The following is a 19,562-nucleotide window of genomic DNA, read 5'->3' as shown; positions in this document are numbered from 1 at the left end:
AAAAGAAGCTAGACTTCATAAGCAGCAAGGCAGTTAATGGTATTAAAAGGAAAAATTACTTTGAGGTTATTTCAGCTTTTTGACAATAAAATGCTAGTTTAAGCTTAGCAAATATGACAAAACAGTCAATTTTCAAGCTCATCATGCAATGATGGTTCAAGCTTAGCAACATTCCATGCAGAGGCTTATCTTATCCAATCGAATATACTGCTCTCCCAGTGAAACCCGTGCAAACTTTGCAGCAAGCAATGTTCAAGCACTGCCAAATCAACTCATTCATCATTGGATTGCCCCAACATCTAGATGCCTCTCGTCTCGGACCAAAGACGAAATTCAGTTCAAAGAGAATGCATCTGATCCATCCCACAATTTCATTTATGATACTAGCAAAGATCCGCTTCTACTTGGGACTTTCAAATTTTGCTCGAAGATGGAACCAGGGTTCTTGAAGCAGTTTACCTCATTGATGCACATACGTACACCTTGAACAAATTCGCATCATCAACTGATCATGCACGCAGAACAGCCCCAGCGTAGCTGCTGCAACCGAGCTCTGTCGATGAATGAGCACTTCAACCTCATCAAAGACAGGTGCCCAGGAATGCCCTTAATTGCTTGGTGAAAATTTTGGGTCTATGAATTTATAATCACCAATATTTCAAGGATGATGCTAAATTTTTCTCAAACTCAGAAAACGTGAATTTCTAGTCTAAAGATGAACCAGGGAGATCTGGCACAGTACCTTTTATCAGTGGACAGCAACAATGACACTAAATCCAAATGATGGATCATTTGAGACATCAACTTGACATGCCAAAGAACATCAATTCTTACTCCAGATTCCTGATGGGAATATAAAGTCTTCTCAGTATAACTTGTCTATAGAAGTTTCTTGTCCGAAAGAATAATATTAAACCAACAAGAGACGCCAGAACAGTAGTTGATGCCATAATAAGGAACGATAACATGAAGCAGTGAGTTCCAATGCAAGTGTTGTCACTCCCTGTCGCTTCTTTGTCATAGATGTAACCAACTACTCTAACTGAGAGAATATAAGTTCCAACAGGATTTGCAATACTGACAGTGTTAAATATTGCTCCCATATGTGCTGGACCAAATATCTCTGAAACAATTGTAGGCATCAGTGACCACTGTGAGCCATAGCCGATACCAACAAGAACCAAACCCGCATATAGAGCACCAGGCAAACCAGAAGCAATCACAGCATGACCAATGCTCATAGTTGCTAGAGTGATGGTTATGAACAGTGGCCTTGACCAACCTTGTGCATGCAAAAAGTAATCAGACACAAACCCAGATCCAAACCGCCCAATGAAATTCCAGATGCTCCACAAAGAAGTTAATGTACTTGTTGCTATAGTGGAGTAGCCAAAAGATTCTCCTATTTGGCTGACATTATTAACAGTAGCTAGTCCTGAGCCCATACCACATGCTGAAACAAAAAATAGCAACCAAAAATCGATGGTGCAGATAGATTGCAAAAGATTCAGATTTTCTCCCCGTTCTGGAATAGTCCTTTCATTATTTATATTCATCTCTTCATCAGCATCGCAAGAAATCTCTTGATGACCCTCAGGATCTTGTCTGGTCTGCACGAAATTGTTGCCCAACTGGTTTCCATCATAAACCAATTGGTTCTGCTCAAGCAAGGATCTTATAATCCTCCTTGCCTTCTCCTTTTCGGCTTTAATTGCTATGTATATAGGTGGCACTAGCAACAAAATAAGTATGACAAAAGTAGAAATTCGTACTGATGAACGAAATGTAAGGACATTCTCTAGGACTATTACTGCCATTAGATAACCAGCAAGAACTACAGCAGCCAACGAGAAAACATTAAGGTATTTCTTTTCGCCTACTTCATTAGTTGGAGTGATTCTTACAAACCACATTAGCAGAAGGGCAGTTATGGAGGGCAAGAGTGCCAACATCAAAATATATGTGGTTGGCTTCTTGTTGAGAATTGTCTGGTACACCTGAATCAATATTGCACCGCTCAAGCCAAGAAAGCCCTACAAAGAAAATATGAGAGCAGAGTATTGTCTTGCAAGATGGAAAAAATATAGCCTGACGTTTTAATCGGTGTAGCCTGGATTTTGTCCTTCGGATTTGATTTGAAATTTATTTTTCGTCAGCGCAAACTTGATGAAGCTTTTCCAACTGGTGTGTGGAATCGTTGCGGTGTATGTTTCGTTTCCTAAGCAAATGTTTCCTCCGTTGCAATCTTGCGAGTTTGAAATCTAGTTGTTGTTGAAATGCTTGTAGGCGGGCATATTCCATGGTGAGGAAACTTTAGATGGGTTCCCTACAAATTTTGAGTGGAAAATTTTAATATGTTAAATAATAGGACAACTTGAATTTGGGATAGCAGATAAGTGGGGCAAAGTTAAAAAAACACAATAATACTAATCAATACCTAAATGAGCAGGGTCACTTACTGAAAGGTAGTCACCGCCGGCTTCTTGACGTCTGCCGAAGGTTCAAGAAAAAAAGTATGATGCGTACTAAGAAGAGCACCGGAGTTGTGGTACCAAAGCTGCATCAGTTTTCATTGGTCAAAAAGGGCGTAAGTTAATAGTATTTTCCAATGGCTAAAAGATTGCAAAATTCTAACATACACAAACAATATTTATGATGTAAAACAGAAACTTCTAATTCCAATAAGCCCAAAAAAAGTCATACTAAAACATTAACAAATAAAGAAATCCAAAAAAAGGAATAGGCAGATACATTTGGAGACGGCACCAAGATGGACTCAAATATCGATGAAGAGGATGAAGCAGAGGACTCCTTGGACCCAAAAAGATCAGAAGTGAATGAAGAAGAAGAACCAGATTGCTTTCTTTTGTGAGAAGTGTATGATCGCTCCTAGGTAGTTAATGGCGGAAATGTACATATACTAAAACGTGGTATGATGATAGTGGGAAACGTGGGAGGAAATATAGGAGTGGTTATAGGGTGAATTAAGAGATAGTGGGAATTTTTGAACTTTAAATTTGATTGGTGATAAGGTGGTTATTATTCACTACATTTTATGTATTAAAATAAATACAAAAATCTAGAAAAAAGAATGGGAAGTTTAGAAGTCATTGAAAGGGTTTCTGCTAAAAACCCCTTCTCAAATTTATATAGATATAGATTCTCATCAAATCAAGAAATTGGAAACATGCTTGCATAAACTACCTACTCAGCCTCACACTCCCCTTCATCCATCTCCCAGCTGATGATTGCAAATTCTGGATGGATCATACACTTGTTTTGCAAGAAAACAAATAGCCATGTGTGAATGATAATGGATCGTAATTTTCTGAAGTTTTTTGTGAAAAATATATTATAGCGATTTGTCATATGTGAGATAAAAAAAAAATTAATTAAGAAATGTGTTCATGGAAAACGTAGAGATTTTTTGATGAAAAATCCCTTTCCAAACAAGTACCTATAGGAGAGAATCAGAAGTTCAACATGTATATATTTTTTACTTTCCTTTTCTTTTGTTGAACGGATGGATCGAATTTCCACATCATTAATTTGTAGCGCCAACTTTCTTGGCTGAGGCTGACACCTCAAGTTAGAATGGAGTTTAAGTTGGTCACGAGTAAAAGGGAAGGTTGTGCAAGCTTGTAAAACGGAACCTGAAAATCCTCTTTAAATTAATTGAACAGATAAAGAGGGGAAAAGCAAACAGCAAAACAAGTCACACAAAAAAAAAAGTCAAAAAATTCTTTGTTTTTTTTTGGTCATTCTGTCAAAATCCAATATTAAAATAGCCAAAAATAACTAAAAAAGGTACACTTTTACGAATTATGTGAGTATTTTTTTCTGAATGGTTTTACAATTTTTTTTTTTCCTTAATGATTGATTGTGGGTAATTTTGTTAATAGATTGAAAAGCACAGTAGGTAAACTTTGTGAGACATTTCTGGATAAAATGCTTTAATGCAACAAATATGTGTAGTACAATTGGAGTATATTACATTAATTATATATAGAAAAAAAAATATCACCCACAAAAAACCATTCAATGTGAAAAAAGGAGAAAAAATATACATGATCCTATGAAAACAGAGGCGTGGAGGATTCACATATTTGCCACACAAACCTGATTGTAAACGTTGAAGTGCCGGGCGAATTGCTGCTGTAAGCCATTCTTGAAACTCTTAAAGGTTGTGTACAAGAAACATTCATTGAAACAGCCTTAGTCAAAACTCGGCTGCTGCTAAGCCCTGCTCAACTCCGTATATTATTCACTCCAATCCCTGAGTAGAATTCAACGAACCAGGGATTCTTGTCCAATACCCGAGACAGAAGAATCTTACTCTAGCGGGTTGCAGCGTGCCTCAACCATCGAACCAGAAGCTGGGAATAAAACCTTCTCGTCCTGAAAAATAGTGCCAGTGCAACGAGGAATCCGAGGACAGTAACAGATGCCAAGATGAAGAAAGATGACATGAAGCAGTACTTGCCGTAGCATGTATTTTCTTCGCCTGCAGCATGTCTGTCATAAATGTAGCCAATGACTCTAACGGAGAGGACGTAAGATCCAATAGGACTGGCCACAGCAATCGTGTTGAATATGGTACCCAAATGTCGTACTCCAAATATCTCGGAGGTAATGGTAGGCATCAAGGACCATTGAGAGCCATAGCATACGCCGACTAACACTGAACCGATGAACAAGTTCCCAGAAAATCCAGAAGCAATAACCACATGGCCAGCGGTCATGGCTGCTAGCGTAAGAGCCATGAGCAAAGGCCTTGCCCAGCCTCTTGTGTGGAGGAATATATCCGATGCATATCCAGCTCCAAAGCGGCCTAAAAAGTTCCAGATGCTCCACAACGAAACCAGAGTACTCCTCTCAGCAGTAGAGTAGCCAAGAGATTGCCCTATTTGGCTGATGTTGTTTATTGTGGCCAGCCCTGAACCCATCCCACATATCATAGCAACGAACAGCAACCAGAAGTTGACAGTTCTCATTGCTTGGAAGAGGTTTAACTCCGCTCCAAGGTCGAGCATATCCTCAGAGCCGGATTTGCTTTGAACTTCATCATCATCAGGATGAATATCCACGGGATTTGCAGCTCGAGACGACGTTGTCTCCTGCTTAATTGGCTCAGCCTCATCCATCAAAGGAGTCGTCCCAACGGACGATGTGTAGTACGCGAGGTTCAACGAGCTATCACTCTGAGCTTTACATGCAACGCCAAGGGGCGAAGACAGCAGAGACAGGAGAACAAGAAAGGTAATGATTCGAGACCATAGTGGCAAAGTGATGGCATTTTCCAAGATTATTAGGATCATAAGGTAGGCAGCAACGACAAGGGAAACTACAGAGAAACCATTCAAATATTTCTTCTCATCTTTGGTGCGTGCTGCATCAATCTTGACCAACCACATAAGCAAGATGGAAATGAGAGCAGGAAGCAGTGCGAGGATTAACAAGAAAGTGCTAGGATTGCCTTCAAACAAAGTGTCGTACACTTGAATTACAACTGCTCCGCTCAAACCTAAAAATCCCTGCCCAGACAACAATGCAAGAGTCTGATGACTTTTCAATACACCCTTTATTTCATTTTAACATTTTGGAAGAAAATGTACAGACTTGAACACAAAGAAAGACGTTGCTGAACCTTTTATTATGAAACCATTTGGTAAAGTAGTAGGCCTCAACATTGAGATCATAAATGAGATGTTTTGGTAATGCGTATTAAAAATGTTCTTTCATCTTAATATAGAGGCCATGATCAAGCACTGCCTTTATTCTACATGTTAGTTCCTCAATTTTCTGTCAATATATTTTACACGTTGGTTGAGGATCACTAGGGCATAATAGATGCCATGGTCTTCCAAGCCTATTGTAGCTTAAGAAATACTTCTTAAAAAAAATTGGGTTTAGAAAAAAAAAAAAAAGGAGCTGTAAAACTTAACTTAGCATTATGGACCGATTTTGATTAGGCATGCTGCAAATTGATTCGTCTTGACAAAATTCCAGAACTTAATAAACACTTCCAATAGTTTGCCGTATAAACAGAACTTTGTTGAGACCAAATTTCAGCTTCCACGTAACTATCCAGCAAAAAAATAACTGGGAAAAGGAAAAAAAAAGCAAGGGATAATTTCAAAAATCCTCCCTTGAGGTTTGTAATAATATCACTTAGCACTCCTAAATTTTGAAAAATATCACTTGCCTCTCCGACTTTTAACTTTTTATAACAACTCATTTCAAAATATATTATAAAAAGACTTTCTAGTGGACAGAAAATATGTTCACAACAAAAATATATCACTATTTTGGTTTTGTGAGAAATCTAGTGAACCCCTTAACTTTTGAAAACTTAGGCAATATGATTTTTCAATTAGGAATTACAAGGTGTTATATAACGTTGAAAGACCTATTAATAATTTTCGTGTCATTAGTCTACAACAAAAAATATAGTAAAATTTTGAGATTTTATATAATTTAGAATAGCCCATAAAGGTTATCCCCAATGAAGAAAATAACATTTTGCACTTTAAAAGCACCTCAAATAAGTTTCTAAATATATAGTTAAGAATTCATCTTTTTCAGGTTTTCAAGCCATTAATCTACACAAAAATTCAAAAAACCTGTACACGATTCATAAAACCTTAAATTCATCCATAAGCACTTTTTGATTAAACAAGTAATTTTGCCTTTGAAAAAACCTTAATTGAGTTTGTAAACATAAACACTTTGTCTTTTTTTTAAGCCATCAATCTAAACAAGAAACTTAGAAAATTTGAGAAACTCGTCAAATTGACTGAAAACACTTTACAATAAAGGAATAATAAAGGGTACTTTTGAAATCAAAATACCTTCTTCATCCAAAAATGAGTTTTTAAATAATATATTCTGCAACGAGTTAACAATGTTACAAAAAGTTAAAAGCAGAGGACTCAAGTGATCTTTTCAAAGTTAAAGAGGTGCTAAGTAAAAACTATCACAAATTTCAAAAGAGGTTTCTAAAATTATCCCAAAAAGAAAAGGATAAAAATAAGCAAAATCACATAGCATCAATAATAGTTTCCTCCCACGTAAGCCTTGGCTGGCAATGGAATCCAATTCAGTGACCAGTAATATCATAAAGTCCGTCCAAATCAATGTACCTAGACAGGATTTACACTGCCAACCATCCCAAGGACCTTTGACAATTTCAATTGACGATCATGGCCCTCGAGTTATAATTTATTTGCGAATTTGACCCCGAAAGAATTGTGCTTCCCGTGAAACCAGAAATGTGCATTAACAATAAAAGGATACCAAGTCGACGTTGTTGCTATCACATAAAGAAGACAATTATGTATTTAAAATACAATAAGAAAACACTCGCCACTATTGATTAATTCTTATTACCTCAAAATGTGAAAATACTTTGAAAATTTTTGTTTTGTTGTTTGAAATACATAAATAAAATTTTGTATAATTTGCTTTTTTTTTTTTTATAAATCAAAATCGTAATCCAATAGCCAAATGCATGTTAAAAACCATTCAGAATTGGGGGACTTGAACGAGGGAATTTGCAATCCCAATTCAGGTAAAATGCAAATTCTTAAGCGGTCCCATCAATAAAATAAAAACTGAAAAAGAAAAAATGGGCTCACTTGTAAAAATAAAAATAAAAAACGAACAACTTAAAATTAATGGCTCACTTGTAGACGGAATTCCGATTTACTAAAAGTCAAAGACGTGGCAAAGTAATCCTCTTCATTTTTATTTTTTTTTTTTTTGTCAATCATCAACCCTACTTCTACTTCTACTCTATTCTAATCTAATTACGTGGAAGACCCAACTAGACCTATAGGTAGGGGTGGGCACGGGTCGGGTACCCGCCCCTAACATGATTTGGCTGACCCGACCCTAATATATCGGATCAGCCATTTTGCGACCCTAATAGGTAGGGGTGGGCACGGGTCGGGTACCCGCCCCTAACATGATTTGGCTGACCCGACCCTAATATATCGGATCAGCCATTTTGCGACCCTAACCCGCTCCTAATATTTTCGGGTACCCGAATAGCGGGTACCCGAAAAAAAGGGGCGGGTCATAGGGTACCCGCCCCTAAAAAAAACTATTTTTCAATAAAAAAAATTTATTTTCTACTTAATATCAACATGTTTTTCAATAAAAAAAAAACATGTTTTTCCAATTAATATTGGTAGAGATATTGTAATTAAAGTCCATACATCACCATTCTCACACATTTCATCCAATAATCAAATCGATCTCATAAATTTAGTACATATTAGAATATCTAATAGACAAAACGAAGTTTCATAATAATTTTGAGTACATCACCATTTTCACACATTTCATACTTCTACAACACAACAAACACAAGGATAATAAGTATTTGGTAACTTCCCCAAGGATAATATGGTACAAGACCGCATCTCAAATAAGTCAATTGTGAAATCAAGTTCGGAAAAGAATTGAATAGAACTAATTATTTTTGAAAAAAATATAACCAAAATAATGTTAAAAATCTTCCCCAACTTCTTTACATCTTTGGAATAGACCTTATGGTATTAAGGTGATGAAAAAGAAAAATAAATTTCTTACACTAAATAAAAGAGACAAATTAAAGAGATATAATTGCAAATGAATGACACAAATATTTTAATTATCTAGCTAACAGAAAATTGAAACTCCAAACAAAAATCTTTGATTGAATTGATGCAAGATTTGCAGGAAAGATCGATGGAGGTAGAATAAAAATAAAAAAGATGAAAGGGATGAACAATTTTTATAACAGAGTTTCACAAAAAAAAAATTTCATTTTGTTCATGTTTCACCGAGAATATTCGCTTTCTTCAAAAAAAATGAGAAGAGTAGATCATATAGGATTAGAATATGAGGCTGCGAGCCACTTCCCTTGCACTTAGAATTAAAAATTACAAAATTATAAAATGATCCCTACTTTTTAAATATTTATAAAATATACCCTGCGGGTCGGGTACCCGCGGGTTTTTATTTTTCTGATCCGTATCCGTACCCGATTTTTCGGGTACCCGACCCTCATCTGCCCCGCTAAGAAAAATCGGATCGGGTATCCTATTTTTCGGATCGGATCGGATCGGATTCATCGGATTTTCGGATCGGCGGGTTTTTTTGCCCACCCCTACCTATAGGGGACCGATGGAGATAGAATCACCACCGGACCAGACGGTACACCACGCACCCGTCTGAATTTTTTTTTAAGAATCATAATTGTGGTAAATTGGTGGGAGGCAAGTTTCGAAACATAATTCATTTGGCTGACACTTATCCCTAACAATCATCAATTGGAGCGGAGGGTCTGCTTTGGCAATTTCGTTTTCTTTTTTGTCAGACATATCCAAATCTTCACTCCTTATCATGGGCTTATTTTCGATTGATTATTATAATTGATTATAGATTTTAATTTTGAATAATTAATTTTTATAATATTCTCAGTTGATTTTATATTTTAATTATAAATTTTTAAATAATAAAAAATATTAAAATCTATAATTATCTAAAGAGTAAGGCTCCGTTTGGATAGGTCATTTTTTGAAAAATAAAATTTTTAAATACAATGCTATAATAATACATAATAACTCACAAAATATGTAATCCATATAATATATTAAATATTTCAAAAAAAATTTGTAGTAAAAAATTTTCATATAGATTATTATAATAAAATTTTTTAAAAAAGGTCTTCTTTAATTCTAAAGACTAATTATTAAATACCACATGCACTCACTTTCTTCTCATTTTTTGCCTTTTATCAAGTTTGCGTCTCTGTTTTCTATTATCCTAACTTCCTCCAGATTCCAAACTTCTTTATATATATATATATATATAGTTGCAATCTCTAAATTTCAAAAACGTGAATTAAAAATTTAGACTGACAATATCTAATTCTCATAGACGTGAATTTTGTATAATTTTAGAATATTATGACATTTTTGGGTCGGATATAAGATTATTTTTTGATAGATATAATTGATATTGAGATGAAATTTATTTGTTACAACTTATAATTTAAATTTTTTTTTGTGAAAATCCAAATTCTTTGAAAATATTAAACTTTTCATCATATAAATTCTTAAATTAGTCCATTACATGTCTTATTTTGTAAATATATATTTATATAAATTATTTTTAAAAAAAATTCATTAAACCAAGATTAAACCTGTCCAATCAATTAAACCTCGACCCAAACACCTCGCCGGTTCAATTAACTGAACGAGTTTCAAACATTGCCTTGTATATATATATCTCATACCGGTGCATTTGGGTCACAAAATACGGACACTTCAAAACCTCAATCCAAGAGATTTTCGCCAAAAACTACTCACTTTTAACATTATAATTTTCGTATTTATCAGCTCAAAAACCTTGTCCAGAATAACGTTAGCCACCTCGAATGTTGATATTCGAAACTGTTCAACGATGGTTCTTGTCTGTTTGTGTCTATGTGTGTGTGTGTGTATATATACACACATATCAAGAAAGACAACTCCAAAAATTGGTATTTATAGGAAGACAAATCTCTAATAAGAAGTAGAAACCTCATTTTAATGTAGAAGGAATATTAGTCAAACATAAATACTAGTAGTAGAATTTACCATGCAAAGGTAAAATGTAGTAATAGTAGTTGTAATAAATTAATAATAATTGAAGACGTAAGAAAGACAATTTACCTTCATGATACCAACAATGGTCCCACTGTAATCCTGAAAGTTGTGAACAGCGGTTACGACGTTAGCGGTGTTGAAGAAAGTCTGAGCGTGAGCTGCTAAGAACATGAACAAACACATCAATCCCACCCCCGGCCGGTCAATGATTCCGGTCACCGAAGCCCACATCATGATGTAGCCCAAAAAGCATTGGATTACGCCCGCCAGGATCACCACCCAGGGCTGCCGTAACCAGCTCCGTCCTCGTCCTCTCCCTCTCCGGTCGGGTACCACGGCGGAGTAAAGGAATCCGGAGATGATCCCGACGTTGGCCCCGATGTCCTTGAACACTGACACGGTGTCCAACGTGGCTTGATCGTAGCCTTGGCTTGATTTTAGGATTGGTGAGTAGATTCCGAAGGCGTACGATGCTCCGCAGCTGCACTGTATCCATATGCTCGCCACCGCCGCTATCCATTTGCTGCCGCTGCCGCGGTGCTGATGGCGGTGGCTATTCTCCATTCAATTCGGGCTTCTGCTTCCGGCTGTGGCTTCTGAAAATTTTGAAAGGGCAGTCTAAAAGTTTAAATATGTGGTCCTGGACTCATGGAATTTTTGTCCAGGTCTAATCTTAATCTTACACTACGCTAGTAGAAAGGTTATGAGGAATGATTGCATTAGTTTCTGGCGGAGAAATGCAGCGTTGGTCCCCAATGTTTAATGTCTACAGCATTCTAATCCCTGAAATTTTGATAAAAATTAAATCTGGCCACCAATGTTTGTCATCTTAAGCATTTTAGTCTTTAAAATTTCGGTAAAAACAAATTTAGTCCTCAATTTTTTAAATTTGGAACCGATTTATGACAATTGACGAATTTTCTTAGTTACTGACGAAATTGGTCACGTGTTGTCACGTGTTCGTTAATTTATTTTATTTTTTTTTAAAGAAGTGACTGACTTAGAAAAATAAGAATAACTTCACTTGAGTAATTAATTAACTAAGAAACTAAAAAACTTTTTTTGTTAAATTATACCGGAAAATTGGGTGTTAGGGTCTTTTGCTTGGAGATGGAGAGTGAAAACAAGTTTGGAATGATGAATTAGGCGCTCTAATTGGTTTCCATTTTGTGTAACATAACAAAATTCATTTTTTTTTGAGCTGGTTAATCAATTAGCATTTGAGTTATCAGTCCTTCATCTCTGTTTTTTTTTTTTTTAAAAAGCTGCTATTTTGCTTCTTCACTTTTATACTCGACCTTATGGACAAATGATTGTACGTGATTAAATTCTATCTATAATTAAGAAAAATTTTCAAATGTTCTAGATTTGCTTTAAATTGTGTATATTTTGGACTAGATTTGCTCTTGCCAAAATTTTAGTGACTAAAAACCAAAAGGTGCTAAACATTAGGACCACACTTATTTTTGCCAAAATTTTAAGAACCAATTCTATATAGGTACTAAACATTGGAGACTAAAACTAGTTACTATAACTGGAAATATTAGGAGCTTGGAATAAGATTGAGAGATACCGGAATATATATATATATATATATATCGAATATTTCGATTCTCTCCCGTGGGATGCCCTGCTGTCTACCCTTTCTCCGTCTTTAATTAATAGTATATTGGATCGAATGAAGATACTGAGACCTCAAGTGGGCTGTCTGCATCGGTTTTTTCTTTCTCTTTTTATTTTATTTTATTTTATTTTTTTTGTCAAATGTCAACTTTTGTATATCCTTTCTCTTTCTAATTAGTTTACTGAAGATCTAGAGATTCCCCGTTAGTTGTAAAGTTACAACTTTGCACCGTCCGGGGAAATAAATTGTTGGTCAAGTTTGTGTTTTATATATTTTTTAAATAATTTTATCTACAATAATCTCAAAAAATTTCTTAAAGTTATTAAACTATACACTTTATAATACCTAAAAATTTACACGTTTCAAAATTTTTTTTTATAATTTCTATAGTAAATTACAGTAAAATTTTATCGCCAGTGGTGATGCCACATCACCTATTTAGTTCCTTGTTGTTTTCTTTTTTTTTTTTCGCTTTCTTAAAATTTTTTTGACAAGTTTTGTTGGTCCTTTTGGGACTGATATTTATTATTCGTAGTACAGTGATCTAACATTCAGTCATTGACCGTTACACGCCTGATTATTAACCTAACCTTCTTCATCAATTGATTCACCTAACCTTCATCATCAATTCATTCACCAGACTCCATCTGGGGTCGGTCCTTCATCGGAGGTAGCGAAAGTGAAACTTTTCCTTCGTTTTTTAGCTGGCAGGCAATGATGAAATTTAAGGTTTCTGACCTCGAAAGCAAGAGTTGGGCGGGCCTCCCTCTACAAATTGTGTCCCATCCCTTCTTTTTTGTTTAAACTTGGTCATTGTCATATTCAAACTTCAAAGTAAAAGGCCATCAACATTTTCGTCCTCAATCCCATTCCCCATAGTCATCATTGCTTTTGTGTAACTAGCTTTGTTTGGATAGGGTATTATTTCAAATAATTATTTAGAATAATTACTGTAGTAATTTTTGTGATGTAATGTATGTGAGATAAAAAAGTATTTGAGAAATATATTTATGATACAATCGAATTTTTTTTTAAAAAAAAAAAATTTACTATCCAAACATATGGAGTCTGTCAAGTGCTAACAACCGGAGACAACTTTTTTTTTTTAATCTAAAATGAAAAAAAGGACATTTACGTGTATCTGACACTCTTTTTAATTTCTAACTTTCTAAAATGAACGTGGAATATATGTAATTATGCTTTTCTTTAGCATGTGGTGAGCATTATGTTTTTAGGCAAAAAGTGACTCCCAATAAAATTTGGGATCATTACTTTATTACTGTATTACATGAGGTCAATAGATTCTATGTGACCTTTTTTTTTAAACAAGGGAGGCGTAAAATTTAAGAAGGAAAGAAGAAGAAGAAGGGAGAATTGAACGATTTTCTAATTCTTAGAACCTCAGAGAGTCAGAGGTTCTATGTTATTAAAAATGAACGAAGCATTATGAAATAATTGTTTACTTATTGATAATAGTTTCATCTTAATGCACAAATTTTTCAAGGAAAGAAGTTAATAGTACTCTCTTTGACATTTTGACCTTGCCGATTATACATAATACTCGTATATTTCATTGAATTATTAACCATCCTTTTTATAAAGTTGTGATTGAAACGAGGAGTAGTTTACTCTTTTTTTTTTTATTCCTTTACACAAGGTTAAAAAAAAGGTCAAGGTAAGTGTCATTAACAAATAAAGGAGTCCTACTCCTATTAACATCTCGCTCTCTCTCTCTGCTTGCTTGAAGCCCATACAAATAAACGGGCTGAGGTTGAGAATGATACTTGTGGCTTATGGTGAGCCAGGCTGAGACCAACAATACTGCTATTTCACTTTTAAGCTTGGCAAAGCCCGTCTCCCTAGTCCTCATTGTGTATTTCATTATGATAGGACCATTTTTTTTTCTTTTTTTTTTTCAAAAGCATGTTTCTAAATGAAAGACCCATTATGCAGTATCCCAAAAATAGCATGCGTAAAACTTAGAATTAATTTGCAGGCCTGGATTTATGCGCATGATAAGAATTGAAATTGAAATTCAACTTGATACGAAGGAGTACACGGTCATATCGACTAGTATATACACTATCAATGTACATAATTCTAATTCAAAAACTTGTACTAAAACAGGGGCGGATTTAAAGGGGGGCACGGGCCTCCACTGCCCCCCTTAAATTCCTATAATACTTCTATAATTTTGACATAATTTTAACGGTGCCCCCAGAATTTTTTTTAGAAAAAAATGTTAAAGAAGGGTCACAAAATTTATATCATTCACTTTCCTCCTCTGGTCCCCATTTCCCCCCCCCCCTCCAATAGGGCCAAGTACCAATTATATCAGTCATTACTTTTGGTCCCCTCTCGCCAAGTTCCATTTACTTCTCTGGTCCCCCATTTCACTTCACAATCCATGGCCCCTCTTCTTCCACACCCAACTAACTACTCTTTCTTTTTATCACTTCATCCAATCATCATTAATCATTTATTTCCTTTGTCCCCACTCCCCAATTTCCCTTTCCTCCTATAGCTCTCGGTTGTCCCCACTCCCCAATATGTAAACCGTTATCAAAATACAAAAACTCGTCGTGATCAATTGTAAATAGTTTAGTTTGTTTTCGAAATAAAATTATTATTACATTAATAATTTTGAGTTTGTCTTTTTATGTTTTTAATGGAATATACATATCATTTGTACTTGTTGGTGAATTTTTTTTTGGCTTAAAAAATTAGAAAAAGAGTAGATAAAAAATTTTAGTGTTATTTTTGCCCCCACTAAAATTTTTTTCTGGCTCCGCCACTGTACTAAAACATCCATGGACACAACATATCAGGCATGTTTACCAAATAGTTGCACTGCCTCTATGGTTGTGTCAAATTTATTATTGTTGGATCAGAATATTCTGAGGTGATCAACACACTGGTAAAATTAACATGAATGACAAGTGACATTGCTGAAAATACATTGCCACCCTGGATATATGATAAAGTAATTAAGCTGAACTAATTGAAGATCCCACGGGGAAGCATAACAGGATGCAGCCCATGAACATTTATACAGATCACATTATCATATCAGGATGCAGTTCATGATATATTGTATGGATAAGATGTTTTTTGAATTGTTTTTATTTATGTATTACTGTAAAATTATATTTGAAAAACTTGTTTTTAAAAAATAGGACAATCCAACACACTGGTAAAATTAACACATGAAACTGAAGCATCTGCTTCAATATTTGAGCAGAAGAAGAACCCATGCTGGATGAAATCAAACTGCCATGAATTAATTAAAGATCCCACAGGGAAGCATAACAGGATGCAGCCCATGAACATTATACAGATCACAGTATCAAAGTATATGTGATGATTTGGATCGTTCATAGCAATACTGGCGGAACCAGAGGTTGGAGTTTGAGGGAGCAAAACTAATGATCAGGAAAAAAAAAAAAAATTAAGGGGCCGGGCAACCTTACATTTTTGTAGAAGATTTCAGTGTAGAGTCTAATATTTACAGGTATATAAGTGAAAACTTTTAACTTTTAAGCTAACATAAATGATCTCGGCAATTTTGGGAGGAACAAAATTTAATTTTTACAGGGATATAAAAGATAACTATTAATTTTTAAGGGAATATATAGGAATATATTTCTGGAGTCTCCGGGGCAGCTGCCTGTCACTCCCCCGCCCCTTAATTTGTTTCTGCTAGTGATCACTAATTATTATTCCATTAGCATACGTGGAGATGAATAAACTACAAAGCATGCTTATCATAATAAAACTCGAGAGATCATCACGGTTTTAGATTTTGTACGGCTTATAAATATTTAAATTGGCAAATCTGATACGAATATCGCAATGACAATGACCACAGGCGTAATCACAAAACTCCTAACGCAATACGACAAGTTCGTGACACATTGTATTGTGAGCAAATATTTTAAAGTATCGAGTAGTTTAACTTCGCGATCGACATTCAACTTTACTTAATGAGCCTTTTCAGTAGATGTTCGATGATGGGAGGTGTTTAGCGAATGTAATTTACATTTAGGTTCTCATTTAAAGGTATTCATTTGTATTTTTCGTTTCGTTGCATTCGGACATTATTCAAACTTATTAATCCAGTGTTGATATTCAGCAATTATCAGATTAACGTAACTCGATTAGATGATGAATAAATCTAGAAATGGATGATTTTACACAGTGTTTGTTTGTTAATAGCATAACGAATGATTGCAGTCAAAATTGTATTTTTAACTAGACTTATGTGAACCATGAGATTTCTCTCATGTAAATTTTTATAAAGATATGTAAAAGTCTAATATTAAGGAATATTAACTAAAAAGATACTTGTTTGTACTTCCCCTTTCTTTGTATTTAATTTGACTTAATTATTACGTTGACTTTGTTCTTGCTTCTTATTAACCAGAAATAAGAGTGAGCTGCTTTAACGAACTAGTAATAAATTAGTAGAAGGTCAAAGTCCAAGTATTTGCTTTGAAGTTGTATTAATTGAGAAGAAGGTCATACTTATAAAGAAGCAAAATTAGACGGTCAAAGTTAAAGTATATGGGACACGTGCCAGAACGCGCATATGCGACGATTGCGCGTGCCTGTTGTGAGGTGCACACACGGTCAGGAGAGCTTTTTTTTTTCTTTTTTTTTTTTCCAGAAATTTAGAAATAAGCAGTTAAACCTAACTCCCAAGTCAGGAGTTCTGAATTTCTGCACATACGGTAGGGCTGCAAATGAGCCGAGTCGAGTCGAGTCGAGTTTTGGCCTAATCGAGTGGAGTCTCGACATAATTTCATTGAACTCGAACTCGAACTCGACGAGTTCACAATTTCAAACTCGAGCTCGACTCGACTTGATTCGAGCCGAACTCGAAAAAAATAAAAAATAATTATTTTATTTTTTAAAAATAAATAAAATAAATAATAAAATATTAAAGGATATATATGTAATTTTATTATTAAAATTAAAAAATATATAAAATATATATACTTAAAATAAAAAAAATAAAAATATATATTCTTAAAATAAAAATAAAAAAAAAAAATATATATATACTCGAATTCGCGAGCCGGCCCGCAAGCTAACGAGCTTAATATTTTGAACTCGAGCCGCTCGCGAGCGGTTCGATTCGTTTGCAGCCTTAACATACGGCCAGGAGAGCTTTAACTATCTGAATTTCTGCTCTAATTATACGGCCATGAGAGCTTAACTATCTGAATTTCTGCTCTAATTCTTACTTCAAGTTCCACTTGCCAGAGGAGCATGTTACTTGGACGCTCCATCCCCTCCTTAACTCTCCATCATTCTTCTTTTTTTTTTTTTTTTTTTGATAATTCCTTCATAATTCCTGTTATATGATCCATTACTCACATTTTGAGGGTTACAATCAAATCGAGTTATATATTTCTCAAGGTCACCGTCAAAATACTAGCTTTGCTTGAGATGTAGTACAAGATTCAAGATAAAAGAATTACACCATTTAAATAAAAGACAATTTTTTCAATTGGTGCAACGCTCAGAATCCAATGAAAATCCTTTCAATTATGAGGGGAATTGATCTAATGTTATCTAGTTAATTAAGAAGATTTGTAAATTGACTAAAAAGTATACTAGCAAAATCAATGCTTTTGACAGACATTATCTAATTAGCTAGCCAAGAACAATTTTCTCATTGATAGACTTGAATATTATATATTTTATTCATACTGTGAAACTTGCATTTTATTAATTTTGAACATCATTATGTATAATTCTTTCTACAGTGTTGTTCGCTAGTACAAATTTTGTCAAAGAATCCATATATAACTCAAATACATATTTTCAACATTACTTACAAAAATCTTATCATTTATATTCCTATTTTCCCTTGTTGCTTTTGCTTTTCCCAAATTGTCAATTTTATTTTTGTTCACAAGGATATTCTCGTTCAGACACGCATTATCTGAAACAATTAGTCTTGTTTTGTAAATAAAAATAGAAGAAATTAATGATTACCTCCTCTGTAATAACAAATATCCTAAAAATGAAATGCTATTGATTTTAAACTTTTCTAATTAATCACTCATTTAAAATCTCTGGTCTCTTGTGCTTGTTCAAATAATAAACCAAACAATTTACAGAAAATTAGTGAAATGGCATCAATCTAAATTATATTACCTGTGTTTATCAAGTTAGCATAAAATTTATGTTTAGCTCTTTTATCACCTCCATTTCTTTTTGTTCTTTTTCCATCCTTATTTTAAAAGAGAAAGTTCACATCTTCATAATGAACAAAATATTAACATTAATTATCAAATGTTTACTATTTCTTGTCCATATAATTTTGAAGAAACAGTTGAGTGAAATGTTAAAATTGTCATATTGATCCTATTCTGATAATCCCGTTTTCTTCCGTATAATTTGTGTTTCCCCAAAGGAAGGTGGAAAACGGAAATGACTGGAGCGTGTCTGCACGGCTTAGATTAAAACAGTGGGGAACTTTCACCGCAAAACTAAATGCAGTGGACATTGATGTGGCATGAATCCATTGGTGCAGGCGTGCCCATCTTTCTTTAATCCCTCCCAGTGCTACTCCTATGTCCCACCAGAGCAAAATACTGCCAAACAGAATGCTGACAAGTTCAGAGCGGCTGGGAAATGGTATGTGGTCATTTCATTTGTTTTTTTTTGTTGGGCACAAAAGAATTTGCCACGCTTTTACTTGACAACTCAAAATGTAAACGACGAGAGAATTTGAAGATTGAAAATCAACGAGCTTATACAAAAAAAAAAAAAAAGTGTGTACTAACCTTCTAATCTATTGAATGATTTCTTTTCAAAAATTGATCATATTTCAACAGCAAATCTCTAAATTATGAAAATTGATGTCTTTTTTGTTGCATTCGATGATTTTCATCTATTAGATTTTCACACTTTTTCCACGGTGAGATTTGGTTGAAGAAGATCAGAGAGGTGAAAGGGGAAGGTTTGCAGTGGCTTTTCCTTTTTTCTATGCATTTTTTATTTGTCTTCGTAAATTATTACTCCCTCCGTCCCATTTTGATAGTCCTGTTTCTTTTTTCACACAATTTAAGAAAAAGTAGTTAACTTTGTTGAAAAAGTAAATTTAGATTACTATTTTCCTAAAATACCCTCACATTAAATATGGTACAACTTTATGGGAACTTGAATTGATGGTAAAAAAAGAATCAACTCTCATTAAATGGGGTAGGTTTATAGTAACAACTACTTACATTGAATAAGGGTATTTTAGGAAAATTAAAATACAACTACGTTCTTCAATTGAAAAGTGG

General features: G+C 34.4%; 2 protein-coding genes across 2 annotated transcripts; both read right to left on the bottom strand.

Annotated features, from left to right (window-relative positions):
• Positions 1-625: 625 nt before the first annotated feature.
• LOC113740396 (protein NUCLEAR FUSION DEFECTIVE 4) lies at positions 626-2,082 on the bottom strand. The gene has a single exon (XM_072048056.1). It carries the CDS (start codon positions 1,950-1,952, stop codon positions 831-833), a length of 1,122 nt encoding a protein of 373 aa, XP_071904157.1. The 5' UTR covers positions 1,953-2,082; the 3' UTR covers positions 626-830.
• A 1,854-nt stretch (positions 2,083-3,936) lies between these two features.
• On the bottom strand, positions 3,937-11,339 carry LOC113742955 (protein NUCLEAR FUSION DEFECTIVE 4). The gene is made up of 2 exons (XM_027270985.2): positions 10,704-11,339; positions 3,937-5,534 (listed from the first exon to the last, which is right to left on the bottom strand). The coding sequence occupies exons 1-2, from the start codon at positions 11,199-11,201 to the stop codon at positions 4,338-4,340; spliced, it is 1,695 nt and encodes a 564-aa protein (XP_027126786.1). The 5' UTR covers positions 11,202-11,339; the 3' UTR covers positions 3,937-4,337.
• Between the last annotated feature and the right edge of the window lie 8,223 nt (positions 11,340-19,562).

The sequence above is a fragment of the Coffea arabica genome, chromosome 4e (assembly GCF_036785885.1).
Source record: "Coffea arabica cultivar ET-39 chromosome 4e, Coffea Arabica ET-39 HiFi, whole genome shotgun sequence".
In the NCBI taxonomy this organism is placed as follows: Eukaryota; Viridiplantae; Streptophyta; class Magnoliopsida; order Gentianales; family Rubiaceae; genus Coffea; species Coffea arabica.
Note: the sequence above shows the minus strand (reverse complement) of the source record. Positions and strands in the feature narration are given on the sequence as shown.